This window comes from Pinus tabuliformis, chromosome Q (genome assembly GCF_031772625.1).
Source record: "Pinus tabuliformis cultivar Carrire ecotype Pingquan chromosome Q, CPIR1, whole genome shotgun sequence".
Taxonomy (NCBI): Eukaryota; Viridiplantae; Streptophyta; class Pinopsida; order Pinales; family Pinaceae; genus Pinus; species Pinus tabuliformis.
In genome coordinates, this window is record NC_142296.1 from 598,949,825 (window position 1) to 598,967,028 (window position 17,204).

At 36.9% G+C, this 17,204-nt stretch overlaps 1 protein-coding gene across 3 annotated transcripts; it reads left to right on the plus strand.

The window, feature by feature from the left end:
- The first annotated feature begins 3,190 nt into the window (after positions 1-3,190).
- LOC149220878 (tRNAse Z TRZ4, mitochondrial-like) lies at positions 3,191-6,213 on the plus strand. Of its 3 annotated transcripts, XM_089384932.1 has the most exons (7): positions 3,205-3,480; positions 3,655-3,744; positions 4,130-4,174; positions 4,383-4,437; positions 4,603-4,646; positions 4,785-4,888; positions 6,004-6,213. In XM_089384932.1, exons 1-7 carry the CDS (start codon positions 3,361-3,363, stop codon positions 6,005-6,007), a joined length of 462 nt encoding a protein of 153 aa, XP_089241058.1. In that variant the 5' UTR covers positions 3,205-3,360; the 3' UTR covers positions 6,008-6,213. The 3 variants fall into 3 exon arrangements, with proteins under 3 accessions (XP_089241059.1, XP_089241058.1, XP_089241057.1); XM_089384933.1 differs by lacking the exon at positions 4,785-4,888 and having other exon boundaries at positions 3,191-3,480; XM_089384931.1 differs by lacking the exon at positions 6,004-6,213 and having other exon boundaries at positions 3,217-3,480; positions 4,785-5,108.
- Positions 6,214-17,204: the final 10,991 nt, after the last annotated feature.

Sequence of the window (17,204 nt, forward strand, 5' to 3'; positions counted from 1 at the left end):
TAAGTCCATCATACATGAAGTCCCTAAAAGTTACAACAATCTCATGTCCTCATGAGCTCCATAACCCGTTCCCATGTAGTAGGAATGCTCCATAGCTGCTCACAAGTCCATCCAAGTCTTCAATCTTACCAACTCTCGATGTGCCCCATTCAGGTCCATGAAGTCCTCTTGCATAACATTTCTGCCTTAGCACTCCTCTTTGGATGTCCCTTGACATCTCTACAAGTGCTTCCACACAATGTCCTTGCATAGGTCTGCCATGCTTCATGTCTTCAAGTCTCCAACCTGATGTCCATGACTAAGCTGCCCATGTAGTCCAACCAAGTAGACACATCACAACATCTGGCCATCTCATCCAAGTCTTCGATCTTCGGTTTAGTGAACTCGGTCACCCAACCATCTCATCATCATGTCATGAGTCCCTTCATCATAGCTCCTCCACCAAAGTGTCCATCAAGACTTACTCTTGGTCTCGGCCATGACAAGTCCACCCAAAACATCATCAAATGTGTGCCCTCCTCAATCTGTCCATGAGTCATGCCGGGCACTTAGCCAATTCTCCATGTGGCTAAAGCATGACTCAATCTTCCACAACGATCATCAAGTTCCACCCTTGTCACGGGTCCTTGCACCTTTCATCATAAGGTCACAAGTAACCCCAACAAGCCTTGCAACAATTGTCAATCCTTGCTTCTCCATACAAGGTTCCATCATAGTCATCCATGGTAAGATGTCCTCTTGCCTTGGCAAATTGGCTTTGCCCTTCACTGCACACGGTCCATCTCCCAAATGCCCAAATGAAACACAAGTATCATTACTTACTTCATCATCACGAGGCTCCTCCATGTGAGTGACCTCATCAATCCAATTTGACAAACTACACGATCCTGGTTCAACTTGATCAGCCTCAAGTTCATCCTCCATCGTAGTCATGCCTGCAACATCTTCATCATAGAAGGGGACAACAATAGCCTTGTTGCCCTTCAAGAAATCTTGTCCAAGTATCACATCGAAGTCGTTCATCTCTATCACTGTGAAGTCCAACTGACCCTTCCAGCCTTTCATCTGCACAGGTATATCATGTACCAAACCTGCCACCTTAGCTCTAGGGTTTACTGCCTTGACCTCCATATCTGATGGGGAGATCATCAGTCCAGCCTCTTTTGCTAACCGTGTCGTCATAAAGTTATGTGTAGCACCTGTGTCTACCAGAGCTTTAATGGTCTTGCCATGAACCATCAAGTCGATGAAACCCAGACTGTTCATCCATGATTTCTCCATAACCTTATCTGCATCGGCTTCACCCGCCATGAGCAACCCAGCTCTATCAGGCTTCACCATTTTACCTTCGTCACGAGCAACCCTGCTCACCAGCTCCGACCGAGCTCTGATACCAACTGTCACGCCCCTACACCTGCAGTGATCTTCCAACCGCTTGTAGCGAGGTGCGGCACCACCGAGTGCTTTCTTTTTAATAATACTAACACCTGTGGACTACGCCTACTTCAACATGAACATACTTAGCTTATGTTTTTGCAACTGAATAAAGCATTATCCTTTATACTTTAGTGAAGACCATTCTCAATTATTAACCATGAACAATAAACCAAGAACATCAACAATAAGCAAGTACAAAGGGAGAGGCAACTCCCAGAAAGTCTGCCCAATAATATATTATAATAGCTCCTTCAATATTACAACACAAGTAATGCTTGGCAAACTCCAAGCCAATACTTAGAATAATTTTACAACAAGGCATAGAACAGCCTTTTACAACATTTTCTGCACCTTTGCATAAGAAGGAGTGCTCACCCGAGCCACTCAACCTTCCTACCAAATCCTGCATAAAATTGCACACCAGAACCTCCTCAAACCGTGGCGCACTTGCCAACCGTTCACATAAGACAAACTTGCGAAGTCCTTAATTCTTATGCGCATGAGATATGCGCATATCCTTCCAAGACTACGCACCTTTTCCCCTTGTCCTTATGCGAGAGTGTATGAGCGAACGTTCCTTGTTGTTCCAAATGAACCTGCGCCTCAAGCTTTTATACATTCACTTGGTGTGTCGTCCCTCCACGCGGCCGACCTTCGTTTCCGTAGTTGTAACGCCCAACGATCATGCAAAACTCCGTCGGCTTACCCCAACGCTCTGTGCATACCTTCGTCGGCTCGTTCATAAGGCGAGCTGCCTGTCCACCTTATAAGTGGGCGAGCGCACTCCACAACCGCGCACATTCTCACACATGCCTTCTTCGTTTACTCCGCGCCCGCCTTGCGCCCGTCGTTCATCTCTCGGAGGCCTTACACCCTTGTTTATGGAACAAGGGACCTACCTTCACATACCTATTTACTTGCTAACTTGCAGGTTGCTGCACCTAGCCTAGGTTTATAGTGGCAGCCAGTTGGATTTGATCCTGGGCCTGCCCAGGATAACTCTCACCAGTTACCGATTGTCCTAGTGTTAAAAAAAAAAAAAAAATCTTGATGTGAATAGTTGGAATTGCCAATAGCATTGTTTGTTCTTTAATAATTTGAGTTCATTTTCCGAGAGACATGTTTAGCCCCTTTTAATAAGAAACATGTTTAGCCCCTTTTAATAAGGTTCAAAAAATAGATACCACCTAGGTAACATGCTGTCTATTGTTAAATAAAAAATTATTGTTATATATGTTTGGTGTTATAATAATAGTCCAAATGCATTGCCAATTTATAATGATTAAAAAAATCTTAATATTATAATATTTATGAAATATGAAATAAATAATAAGAAATACGGAATATTTTTATATAAAGATGGTGTATTATCTGCACTATAAAATAAAATATAAATATATTAAAGACTTGTGTTACTCAAAGTGAATACCATAAACGAACACAACGTCATGGACAGTTTTTTTATTAGTCCCTGCCATCTGGCATCCGGCAAGGACTATAGTGATCGATAGGACCCCCACTTAGCATTAATTGACCCCTGCGTTTCTCTGTTATACGGCGGTTATTAGTGGGATATGCTAAGTTTTGTTTGCAGTCATTCTTTGGCCATCGTGCGCCATCTTATTTGGCCTCTTCCCGAGGCGGAAGAGGCCGGACCATAGCTTAAAGGAGGAATAAACCCGGTGCATTTTCGCGCTAACCGTCACGGTGTCTGGTTTAATGCTAGCATTACTTCTGCCCGGTATGCGGTTTAGTAAAGCTCGGTGTTCCCTCTTGCAATGTTCTACATTGGCAGCTGGTGCATGCCATGATGCACCATGGTTCAACAGCTGTTAGCCTTCGTCGCACTTGTCAAAGCCCAAAGCCGGTTGGAAGCAACTTCTCCGGAGGCAAGGTAAGCGCTTGAGGTCTCTGCGATTGCTGATGAAGTTGCTGAACGGGAGGAACGGGAGGCCTCTGCGATTTCTGATGAAGTTGCGAAAAGGGGGAGGGCTTCAAGTAATAGTTCCTCGAAACCATTTCCCAGATCTCCTAGCTCTTCAGGTAAGCTTTTGAACTGTGGCTTCGCCAGTCTCAGTACTCGCAAATTGCTTAGTTGCTGAATACATTGGGAAGAGATTTTTATTACTAGCCTGCTGAATCATACGAACCTGCTTTTAAATTTTATTTTATTGGCTTTAGGTTTCTGAGGTTTTGTCCTCGTTATCTTTGTTACAGATTCTGGGGACTGGGATGGATACGCAAGATACATTCCCATCTGTTCTGCTGTTTTTTGATCAACAGCGCTTCATATTCAATGCTGGAGAGGTGAGTTCAAGTTAAACTAAAATATCATAGCTTTACCAGGCCATAAAAAAATAGAGAGCTTTCCACACAGGACTGGAGTCCCCGATGGTGGGGATATCTGCTTTCGGTATAGTGTTAAAATTACCGATTGAATCCATGTCGCGTAGGCAATTGAAGCACTTTGTGGGTTTTGAAACTGTGACTACTGGTTGGTACTTGCAACTATTGATTCCTAGACAAAACAGGCCAGCTAGTCGCTTCCTTTTGAACTCAATGAATCGCTTACAGTCATAGGTTATGCGGCTTTTGGGTTAAAAGTATGGGTAATCGTGCTGGTATTTTCAATGTATTTGAACATAAAATCTGGTCAACATGTCTCTGAATGGACTATTCTTTTTTGTATCAGGGGCTGCAACGCTTCTCTGCTGAACACAAATTCAAGCTATCAAGAGTAAGCTGTGCTTTTGAATTAGTGTTATTTGGATCACTTATATACAGCTTTATAAATCATTGTTTTCTTAATGTGTCTGCCTTCTCTGTAAGATAAAATATTCAAGTTTACTTGAGCCGTTAGACACCCAATAGCAAAATATCACGCTCTTAGATTTGATAAGATTATTATGCACATGGACTGATAACCTATAAGGGTTGGCTCTCAGTTAGATCACATATTTCTTACCCTGGTTTGCTCAGAAACTGCGGGTGGCATTCCAGGTTAGTTGTCGGAATATTTGGTCAGTTTTTATCTATTGTACGCAGAACTAGGGTTGATATGCAGGCAACAGGAGTGATCTTTTTCTTTTGAATTGGTGTCTATACCTAGATTATGATTTTCTCAAGCAATCACAAATGGAATTACACCATGATCGTGCTTTGCAGGTCTTCTCCTGACGATGGCTGGCATAGGGGATGATGCAATGACAGTAAGCAAATTTTATGCCCTCTTTTACGTTGGAAGATTTTTTCTAGGAGGTCAAATTGAACACTAAAGTATTAAGACATCCTTATACTAGTGAAAATTTATCATGTTCTAAAATTTGTAGGTTCCTATGTTTTAACAGGTTAACATCTGGGGTCCATCAGATTTAGAATTTTTAACTGGTGCAATGCGGTCATTTATTCCAAACTCTGCTGTTGTTCACACCAATAGTTTTGGTCCAGGGCAGTACGTCATCAACCTCTAAAGTCTTCTTGTTCATTTAGTCTCTCTGAGTTAGGCTTAATGACCCATTGGTGAGATTTATATTGTTTGCTTTCTTTAAATGACGTGTGTTTGCTCCAAAGGCTCCAGCAAACTAGCCAGGATGTTGAAGGATCACGTCTGAGATAGAAGGGTTATTCCTAAGATTTTCTTGCTGCGGATATGTAACAGTATTTTCACATAATGCAGTGTACATTTAGCGAAACATATAAAGTATGTACAAAATGCATCCGTCAGTTCTTTAGCGTATAATGTTTGTTTACTGCTGAGCGTATATCGTTTGTACATATTCTCACTGTAAAGCCTATATTTTAGATATTAAGAGTAGTCAAACCATTGTACTAAGTTTTTATCATGTTGGTACTTCGGTCTCAGAACGCAAAAAGTCATCTCAATACAGGGGTTGACTCGAATGAAAATTGTGGAAGAAGGGGTTTACTCTTCTTCTTTTTTCTGAAGATAATTATAAACTAGAAAGTATTGTCAAATCCCCTAATCGTTCATTTTCTTCTAACATGCCACTCAGTTATAGCTTTTTGTACACTCTTAATGTAAGTTTGCTAAGGAGTCCCTCTGTTCCAAAATTTACTTTAGAATTATATTATGTGAAGGTTCTAACATAATTGCTTTATTATAGCAGTTTTGGCTTACAAACCCCCAACTCAGAATTTCTCAATACAATAATTTAATTTTTCTTTAACTTTTAACATCCATTAACATTACTCTTCTTCCACAAGTATTTAATGATATGGAGATTAAGGTTTTGTAATCATAAATGCATATGCTTCTTCTCAGCTTATTGTATACGTTTTCAGCATGCTCAACCTCTAGTATGTTGTACTTATCTCGATACTTTGTTTCTTAACAATTTTTTCACTTAAATCCACAGTATCAATAAGAAACTTGTTTTGGAATCCTTTATGTTTATATATATTGTATTAATTTCGTATGACTAGGGTTCCTAAACCTACCATTTTTTCATAATTATTGTATATAATTTAAACATGTAATATGAATACAATTATGTATGCGTGTATGTCCATAATTCCATGCGGTTGTTTTGCATATTTCATGTAAAGCTGAGGAGCAACCGGAGAAATACGCTGACAAGTATCTACGAGATGTTATTACGAATTTCATGATAGCTGGCCGGGACACAACTGCAGGAACCCTTTGTTGGTTTTTTCATTTGCTTTGCAAGCAACCTGATGTTGAAAAAAAGCTTCTTCAAGAAATTCATGACGTGGTCAAGGAGAATGAATGTGTGACCATTAAAGAATCTATTACTATGTTTTCTCAGAGTCTGCCCAACACAGTATTGAATAATATGCACTATCTTCAAGATACTTTATCGGAGACCCTAGGATTATTTCCAGTTGTTCCTATGGTAAGACACTCGTGTATTTTTCTTGCGGCAACTCTTTAATGCACTGGCACACTCATATTATAAAACTTTAGCTATGATAACTTTATATTCTTATAATTTTAACTTGTAAAAGTAACTTGGCAGGGACTTGCTGCGATGCAGCTTCCCTTGTTTTTTTATAACCTGGAGCTTTCAGCAATGACTTTTCTTGGCAGGCTAGATGGCAAGCTGGTAGAGCATGCAAGAATCCTAATTAGAGGTAATTTCTTTTCTTGGCAGGCTAGATGGCAAGCTGGTAGAGCATGCAAGAATCCTAATTAGAGGTAATTTCTTTCAGGTCAACCTGGCTAGGTTTCATAAGGAGCATGAATCATGACAAATATTTGTAGCGTAAGCAACGGGTGAACATATCACCATGCATCTCTATCAAGGTGACAAATATTTGTAGCGTAAGCAACGGGTAAACCTATCACCATGTATCTCCAGCAAGGTTCAAACGGACCCACCCACCCATCTGCCATTTTTTTTTAATCATATGGTGAATCTGTAACTGTCAGTCCTAATTTACCCAGAATCAAACTTCATAGTTGCCACTATAACACCAAGAGAATAACCAACCACCTGCAAGTCGGGTATATTAAGTTCCTATGATTTTAGCGAGAGCAGACTCATGGGAAAGGGGAATCCGCCCCTCTAACCGCCACCACAGTAAGTCATTGTACTCAATGAGATTTGAACTTCGGTCTCCTTGGGCTTCGCCCATGTGTCATCTTTACTCTTCGTGTTTCTTGCTACGTGTAGTCATTGCTTGTATCAATAACTCTTGTTTAATAATCAGATGATCTAAAAGTGGAATGTATGAGTGACTCTCTTTTAATAATCAGATGATAGAAAAGTTGAATTTAATTACATTTTATAGTAATTTTAAAATCTAAGAAAAAAAGGCGATAAAATATTCAGAATAGAGCTTGGTCCTTCAACTAGCTCTCAGGAGCGTCTATATAAATTCGGTGGATATTGTACATTTTCAGCATCATATTGTTGCAGACTGTTGTTTATGGTGCTGGACTATGGCAACACTCAGTGCTTTATATGTTATGTCAATCGCTGCTGTTGCTTTCTACGCTTTATCATATCATGAAAGTTGCGCCACCAGGGCCGAGACGAAAGCACTTGCCACTCATCCGCATGGTCGCACTTTAAGAGTGGATCTTATACGTCGAGACTCCCATCTCTCTCCGCTACTGGGTGGCCGGAAGCTTTCAATTGCGGCAAAACTGCGCCGTGCTATTGAACGAAGTCATATCAGGCACCGCAGGATTCAACATTTGACTTCCCACAATGCTTACGGTTACTACAGCCCCACTAGCCCTACTAGCACTGGAGGCGGTGAATTTCTGATGCAGATGGAGATAGGATCTCCGGTTCCGTTAAATTTGCATTTCGTCCTCGACACCGGCAGCGACTTGATGTGGACGCAATGCCAACCTTGTGGTGATTCGTGTATTGCTCAGAATGATCCAATGTATAATCCCTTCTAATCGTCGTCTTACACCAATGTTTCTTGCTCTAGCCGATTTTGTTTAGCCTTGAACTTATTAGATGACTGTCAACGTGCATGTGGAGTATGCGGTAACCGGGACAATTGCATGTACAAATACGGGTATATGGATGATGCCTATACCCATGGAGTCTTAGCTCAGGAGACGTTTAGTCTGGCGACAGCAGGTTCCCCAGAACGGACAGCATCTCTGAACCTTACGTTCGGCTGCGCTCACGATCGAGGAAGCGGTAATTTATCAGATCCTTGGTCCTTGCGGGCCGGTGTAATAGGTCTTGGAAGAGGGCCTCTATCACTGATTTCCCAGATTGGATCCTCCACTGACAACGTCTTTTCCTATTGTTTAGGATCCATTTATGATGATTCAGCGACCAGCCCTTTATTCTTGGGTAGGGCAGCAACGTATGGAGCAAATTTTAGCGTCACTCCTCTGCTTCAAAACAAGGCCTTCGCGAGTCCCGAGTTACTACTGGAGTTTCTACTATCTCAGCCTCCGTGGAATCAGCGTGGCCGGCAATTTACACCCCATTCCAAAGGATACATTCCAAATTTATCCCAACGGAACCGGAGGCCTTGGCATTGATTCTGGAACGACTCTAGGGTACTTGGTGCGCCCTGCATTCAAGCTCTTTCTGTCTCCTGTGCAATCCAACATTCAAGCCCAGCGAGCTAATTCAACTGACTCCGGTTTTGATCTCTGTTATAATGCTACGTCTGATCTTCGGTTTCCAACAATAGCTTTTCACTTTGCAGGTGGCGAAATATCTTCTGCCAGAAAATAATTCATTATTATCACTTGATGGGTTACAAGATAATTCCTTCCTATCGCTTGATGCGTTACTTTGCCTTGCGTTCGGAGACGCAGGACCACCAGGTTCTATATCGACATTTGAAAACATTCAACAGCAAAATTTCCATATTGTCTACGACCTCGGCCATAAGCAGCTCTCTTTTGCTCACAGTAAATGTGATTTTCGAAAATACCTCTCGGTATTGCTAGTTTTTTTTTACCTCTAGCATGTAGTTTCTTATGTTACTGGTGTTTCTATGCTGTAGTGTTTGTAATGAGCTTTGTAGAAGCATATAGCTGCATCTTTACATCGTTCGCATGTTACTGTTTGTAATAAGCTTTGTACCAGCATATATTAGCATGGTCAGCATGTTATAGTATTTAAAATAGCCTTTGTTTTCTAAAGTTTTCTGTTATTATAAACAATACATCCATCGTTAATTCTATGTTGCTTTCTGTTATTATAAACACTATATCCATCGTTAATTCTATGTTGCTTTCTGTTTTTATAAACACTTATCCATCTTTGATTCTATGTTCTTTATCCTTATCGTCTGATGGCAGATTTCTTCTAATAACATTTTTATGGTTTTTATAAATCAGTCGCATTTTTCCCTAGCCTGGGTGCAGACCTTGTCATTTTATAATACATAACAGGAAAACAACTTATTAGACCTTGTCATTTTATAATACATAACATGAAAACAACTTATTAGGTACCGAATAATCATCCGTCTCTTACATTTTTAATAAAATTTTGAAATTTAAAAAACAATTAAAAATATTCTTTAAAATATAATGATAATATAAAATAAAAAACAATTCTAATACCTATCAAAAGTTCACAAATTCGAAGCCCACATACAAATCCAACCGTATCTCTATAACCTAAACGAGATCCTATCCATCCTTGATATTAAGTACTTTAATGATCTATTGGCCTGAGTTTCTCATCTCACGAGTTAGTCCCTCAGAAAATATGTATATCTTGGTTATTGGAAAATTTTGTGTTTTTTTTTTTAATATACTTGTTTGTTAAATATTGTTATAGTAAGTTTGGCAGCATCTTTTTATTTTCTATTAAATATAAATAAGTTTACACTATACAAATAAATGGAGTGGCTTCAATTTGCTTTGAAGGAAAACCAAGTCTATTGGCCACCAGACATCCAAAAATAATATTGTCTATCAACCTAAAACAAAATTATGCATGGGTGTAGTTTTAATCATTTTTTTCTTCTGTGACAAATGCAATAAGTGCTGGGTCCTGGGCGAATGCTCTAGGCATACCATACAGTGCCATGACGCAAGGTATATGGTGGCAATTATGTCTAGCTGAATATCATGCTTATGCAACTGAAAGAGGATTTTCTCCATATCCTTTTTGTAGTTCAGCAATCCTTGGTATATGGTGGCAATTATGTCTAGCTGAATATCATGCTTATGCAACTGAAAGAGGATTTTCTCCATATCATTTTTGTAGTTCAGCAATCCTTGTAGTGTCACCGCCATCCCCACTGAGATAGACTTCATTAGCCAATACAAGTACATAGTTTGCTTCAATTGAGTGATTCTTCCGTTCCTTCATCCCCTCTCGGTAAGCTTCTGTAGCCTCTATTATAAGATGTTCTACTGATTTTCTGCCCTTGCATGACTCCTACATGCTTGGCCCCTATTCTTTCGTGGTGCCTGGCCTCTCCTACCACACTCACGGTGCTTGTTATATATATCTATATATATATATATATATATATATATATATATATATATATATATATATATATATTATAGTTATTTATTAAATATGATTTTTTTTGGTTATATATTTACTTAAATTTAATAATTTTTTTAATAAATTTAGAAAAAGATTATAATTTTTGTTGTATGACAAATATTTTGCAATTTAAATTTAATTTCAGCATAAGATAAACAATTATCAGAATAGGTTTTTCATCTTCAACTTTTTCAATATCAAAAATATTATAATTTTGGTTTTGTGATAAATATTTTGCAATTTAAATTTAATTTGAGCATAAGATAAACAATGCAAGAGAATATGTTTTTCATATTTAACTTTTTCAATGTTATAAAGGTGATAGACTCTTTTGTCACGTGATATTTTTGGAATGGAGAAATGATTATTTTCTTCTTTAAATTCGTCAATATAGAGAAATAATTTTGATTGTTTTATTTTTCAATATTTTGATTGATCACTTCATGATATCTTAGTTTCTCTTTCCGGCTAACTATTTATCACTCAGTAACTTCTTAAATATTGATGTAATAATGTTTTTAATATTATCTTTATTCTTCACAATAATTTCTTCCTTTATCCCGGAGTGGCACAATAATTTCTTCCTTTATTCCGGAGTGGCCTAGCCAAGATTCAACGTCCTTATGCCATCCTTGCTTTAGCTTAATGTGGTTTTGGCTAGAGTTAGAAATGATTTCATGAAACATGTTGTCTTCCATGTTGTTTAACCTTTACTAATAGGATACCAAGTGATGGCCATGCTTTTAGAGTGGTAATGATTTGCTTTGATAATGAGAATATGATAGGGTATAATTCCTTCAATCTTAAGAAACCACTTTTCAATTTATTCTATCTTCCTCCGCTAGACTCTACAATATGACATATTTAGGCATTACATAAATATAAAAAAGTGGGAGTGACAAGAGTCTCAAAGTGCCTACATACATAAAAAATGAAAAAAAATGGGAGTGACAAAAGCCTCAAAGAGCGGCGTTTCTAAATCCCATATCTAAATATATGCTAACTTATAATTGTTTTCGACACCATAATAAGATTTCCATCTTCCATTTCCATTTTTTGGATGTTATTATTTTAGATGAACTTTTGATGGACATTGATTCCAAGGTATTTGTAAGAAGGAACTTCCTCTAAATTATTATTCTCGTATATGAAAGGTATGGTATATCATCTTACTAACTTAAATTATCATGATTTGTTTTCTCAATATTAAAATTTGTTCCTATTTTGATATAGAAATGTTGAAAGATTGTTACACATTTACAATGATAATATAGACTTAGTGACAAAAATATAATTATTAGTATAAAAAAGAACAATAATAATGAAAATAGTGAAAAAGGTTACCACAACCCACTTCTTCTAAACAAACCCACTTCTTCTAAACACTTTTCTGGCTTATCAATTTATATGCCCCAAAAAAAACACTTTTCTGGCCTATCAATTTATATGCCCAAAAAAAAACACTTTTCTGGCTTATCAATTTATATGCCCCAAAAAAATAGAAGACGCGGAAACCGTTTATTAACTTCAATATACAACCTTATCATGTAAACACTCGAGTCAAGTTAAAAGGGAACCTTTATTTTTTTTATATCGTGTTTCAAAAATATATCTTGAAAATAATGTCAAACACTTGTATGTAATTAACAAAGCATAGCATAATATAGTTTATATGTTTATATTTAATTATTAATAAATTATAATGAATAAAAATAATATTTTTATTGAAATTAATTTCATATTTTAAAGTTGAACATATTATTATATAAACAAAAAAAACTATAATAAAAATATAAAATATTAGCTTATTATATTTATTTAGAATATTTGAAATAAAATTTCAAAACAATTAATAATAAAACCATGCTTAAAAGTACTTTTCTTAGCTACAGATTGACACAATAAGGCACCATACATATATGTAATGAAATGTGATATTAGAGTTGTAATGACTAAAGCCAAAGCATGTTTTTATTGAATTTGAGTTTATTATAAATTATTAACTATGGAAGAGAATTTAAACTAACATGTTATTATCATGTTATTAGTAGTTGTAGTAATTGATTCTTGTTAATGAATTAGTTATTGAATATTTCAAATCATAAATCAAGATAATTAAAATAAAGTTTTGTTTTTTTTTTTATTGATGACTTTTTGCTGAAATATCATATTTTGGCAACAAATTCCTTTAACCAGTAAGAAACTTGGAGGTCTTATTTGGCCTCTTCCTCGAGCATCTCTTACAGTACAATTAGTCATATCTTTGTTAAAAGATATATTTCATGAATTGAAGTAATGTTGGCATGATGGCCTCTAGCATTACCTCGTATCCTTAAATATTTGCTCATATATCATCTATAACATGTTTGACATAACCCATATCCATAACATATTGCAATGTTTAGAGGAGGTGGCTCTCCTGCCACCTGCCATAACATAGTCTATAACATGTTGCCACATCTAGAGGAGGTGGAGAAACAAGTTTCAAAAGTTTTTGAGTTGTAACAGATAATTTCTCGATTTTCTCTAGATTGCAATGTTGCAATAGGCAGAAAAATGATTGACTTAGAACCAAGGAGTCTCTAGATGGAATCCATCTAGAGACTCTTAATAGTGGTCTTCATGCAAATAGAGGACTACCGTGAGTTTTCTTTCAATACCCTACTGCAAGTATTTGGTATACTACAGTGAGTTTCTCGAGTGAAATGTTTTTAAAATCTAGAAAAGAACCAACTTATACATACCTTGAGACCACCATTGTAAAAATGTGCATAGCCATGGTTGCAAGCTAGTAATCTAATTGAGAAGGATACATCCTTATTCTTTTTAGTTTACCATTTTTGCGAGGATTTCAATGTAACTTCTTACTCATCGATATGCTTCTAGTTCTACCTTTTCCTCAAAGGTGTAGAGAAAATACTTGAAAGCCCAACTACATGCTAGTGGTTTGTTGTTTCCCCTCGAAGAGCTCATTCACAATTACTAAGCATGGAGGAGGAAACATTATAAGCATATGAACCAACAACAACAAAGTTACTTTCATCAATACAACTGCCTAAATATCCACAAGATTTTGAGAGCAGAGAAATGAAGCAATATTTTTAATGTAACGAACCGCTAAACATACCATAAAAAAAAATTGTATCTTTTCCCCACTAAATTACAACGTCAAAAGTATGCATGGTGAATGGGTATTACAAGTGGTCGGTGTAATGATACTAGTTAATATATAATAACATAAGTTAGATTCCATTGTTTTTTTTCTTTCTGATTATTAGCTACCTATACACTAGGCATCCTAACGTTTTCTGAACAATTATTTTGTTACTATTCATACCCATCATGGGTTTGTCCTACACACTCCACCCTTCACACTCGCTCCACTAGCCACGACCTTGGGAATTATTTCTCTAAACCCAGGACAGGTTACGCGTCTATAGTGGGGGTATTTAATATAGTGGTAAACATAGTTTTTGGATGAGTTGGCACTATACATGATCCCCCTCTCACCGGATGACTCACTCCTTTACTAACAGTCTCTTGTACCTATCCCCCTTCCCAACTATTTGTTTGTCAATGTCGGTTAATAGACTATTACCTGTACATCTTCGCCCATGTGAACCTAGTACAAATGGTACAGTTCTTAAGGTTTATTATTTCAATGTTTCTCAAGGGATGAGCATCATTGGGTTTAGATCTATGGCTCTAATAGTTTGGGTCTAACCCTAACCATCCTCGAATACCTATGTTCGTGCATGCACTTCATTCTATGTTTTCTCTGTGTAGTTTGACAGAGTGGTGGCTCTTACATTTATCTTTCCTTCTTCGATTCATAACCTAAACTAAATAGAATCTATTTGAGACTAGTTTTCTTGTTGCCGCCGTATGAGCTCAGTGCGGCTCTGCAACTTGAGTATAAACCAATGTCGTCTTCGGTGTTGGCAGATTCTATCGCACAACTAATTTTCGAAAGAGGGTTTGAGCACAGATGGGGAGACAACAAAGACTCGGTATCTGGCTATGAAACCATTCAACCAGATTCAGGTAATTTCTCTAATCATAATGTTTCTGTCGATTTTCCTCAATGCCCTTACTCATTTTAAGTTTCCATGGTGTGTCTTTTGATTTTTTCCCATTCTAATGATTTCTTGTTTACTAGTGTAGGTGTGGCCCAAGGTGTTGCCTAGACCAACGCTTTCTTCTGGCTTAGTAATTTACTCTCACCACTCAGGTAAGTTTTCCTTATAGCCCATTTTAAATGTTTCTGGATTCTAGTATTTGATTCTTCTGTTATCCAAAATCGACTAATGATTTCGTCTTTGTCTCCAAGAGGGTTCTCAACACCTTGGTTCAACAAGCTACCTTAGGTAAAAGTCGTTTGATTAGATTTTGATTCCCCTACACCCCTATTCGCATATTCATTCCAAATTTCAAGGTTCTTCTTACCCATTATAGTTCTCCCTTTAAGTAATAGGGTTTTGGGTTGTCATTATAGGTAAACACATTGTTGGGATTCCATTCGGACGCTCTTGGAGGCAAATGGGCACTCTTCCTTTAACAATTAATTTTTTGTTCCTGGGTTGGTGGTCTCTTGGCTTAGAACTTCCCCTATCGAAGGGTTTCCTACTTGTGAATATTATTCTTCTCATTTCTTTTAGGCTGGAAAAGGCCCTACATAAAAAGACATAGCTACATGCCACCGTGGGGCTGATGTTTACCTTCGGTCTACATTTTTTCATGAGGGATATCAATGATTTCCCTCGATTCTTTCATTTGAATGTTTGTTCTTCAGTTTAGTCAACTGGCCTTTGCTTGGGTTGGCAAGTTGGAGGCATGCCAATGTACTACTTGTATTTTGTTTGTTCCTCTCTATGAGTGAACTAAAATATTAAATTGACATTTCATAGAATTGTTACTACCTTCGAATATTTAAAATCTTTGTATAATATATTTTGTTTCCCTCTACCTTCGTACTTGGCTGGGTCTAGCCTTAGGCTCATGGATTAGCTATAGTGGAATATCATGGTGTTGATTAAGTTGCAATCTGGACTGGGGTTTCTTCAAATTAATATGTTATCAAGAGTATTGAACTCTAACTGAATAGGAAATCTCTTGTATACAACAACTGTGATCCATTAACTTACTTTATTTTTTGTTTTAATTAAATATGCATGGCACTGTTTCGAGAAATGGGTTAACTATCTATACATTCTGTAATTGTGAGCATGACAATTCTCTAGAGTTCTACAAAGTTTAAGATTTCCTACAAAGATAAAATGTATCTTGTTTTGTTATGATTGGGCCTTGTGGAGAGAAAATAGATCATAATAACAGTCATTTTTTAATAAATCGGCTAGGAGTCACTTGATTCAGTAGAGTGTGCTTAGGTTGGTCATGAAATCTATGAAAATGACCAGGTAATTCTTTTAATTTGATTTTCATTCTACAGTTGTATTTTATTCATGTGCTAGTTGCTTGAACTGCATGCGTCCTCTCTTGTTCTTTTCTTCTATCCCATCATGCACCCACAAGTAGGCATTAAATTACTTTCACCATCTTCATGCACAGCTTACCATTTTTACATACTATGCATCAAACCATTTCTTTTCTATGCCATGAACCTATAACAACACGTATGAGCTTACTGGAAGATACTCAATATGTGCATGCAACCTATACTTGTTAGTTATTATCTACTGATGTCTGATGCAACTCATCTATTTTTTATTTACTGTGGTTTACACCATGTCATGCGCCAAACTAAAATACTATAATGAGATGCATATTTTCTTTCTGCAGATAATTTTAAATATGTCATTCAACTAGTATGCCATTCATTTACTCTTCTATTTACTTCAGTATAACTACTTGTAGCAGGCATGCATGATATTAAGAACATTCACTCGCATATTTATTGTACAATAACTTATATTAGGCATGCATGAAATTAAGAACATTCACTAACATACGTATTGCACAATAACTTGTATCGGGCATGCATGAAATTAATAACATTCACTAGGATATTTACTGCAAAATGACTTGTATCAGGGACACATGAAATTAAGAACATTCCCTAGCATATTTACTACACTATAACTTGTATCAGACATGCATGTAATTAAGAATTAACTCGAATCATAAGCCCCAACCAAATATCCAGCCTACTGTATGCTACCAACCATATATTAAGAAATTCCATAATTATATCAAAAATGAATTCTATAGTATATTCTTAGCATTCAATATCAACCTGTACATTCTATAGCTAATATATATACACAAACAATCATAACTTAATTCACACATTTTGTTCTCGCCATAACCACATAATTATTAATACTATTAAAATTAGCACTGAGTACAGGATCCTTTGACCAGGACTCCAACACTGCAAATCTATGGCTTGTAGCACTGATCCACCCAACCTTGAATCACCTCTGATTCCCCCAAAGATATGATAAACTTTGCAGGCCTCAGTAACCTCTACTGATCCTTGATCATGTTTATTTAACATTATCTTGCTCACATATGTTTCCTTGGTAGTGTCGTGCCTTCTGGGAATCTGTACACTTTAGCTTATGCTTTTTTGGTCTTTTTCCTAAAAGAAAAAGCCAGCTTTTCTCCTTGCAGCACTTTTATCCTTATTCTTTATCTCCCACCAAGATATAATATATATCCATATATTTTAAAATTTAGGCAAATCAATGTGAATCTGATTCTTCTCGGATTCTGACAAGTGCCATTTAATCCAGTGTCATCCATCATGATTTCCAGAAATAAAATAAC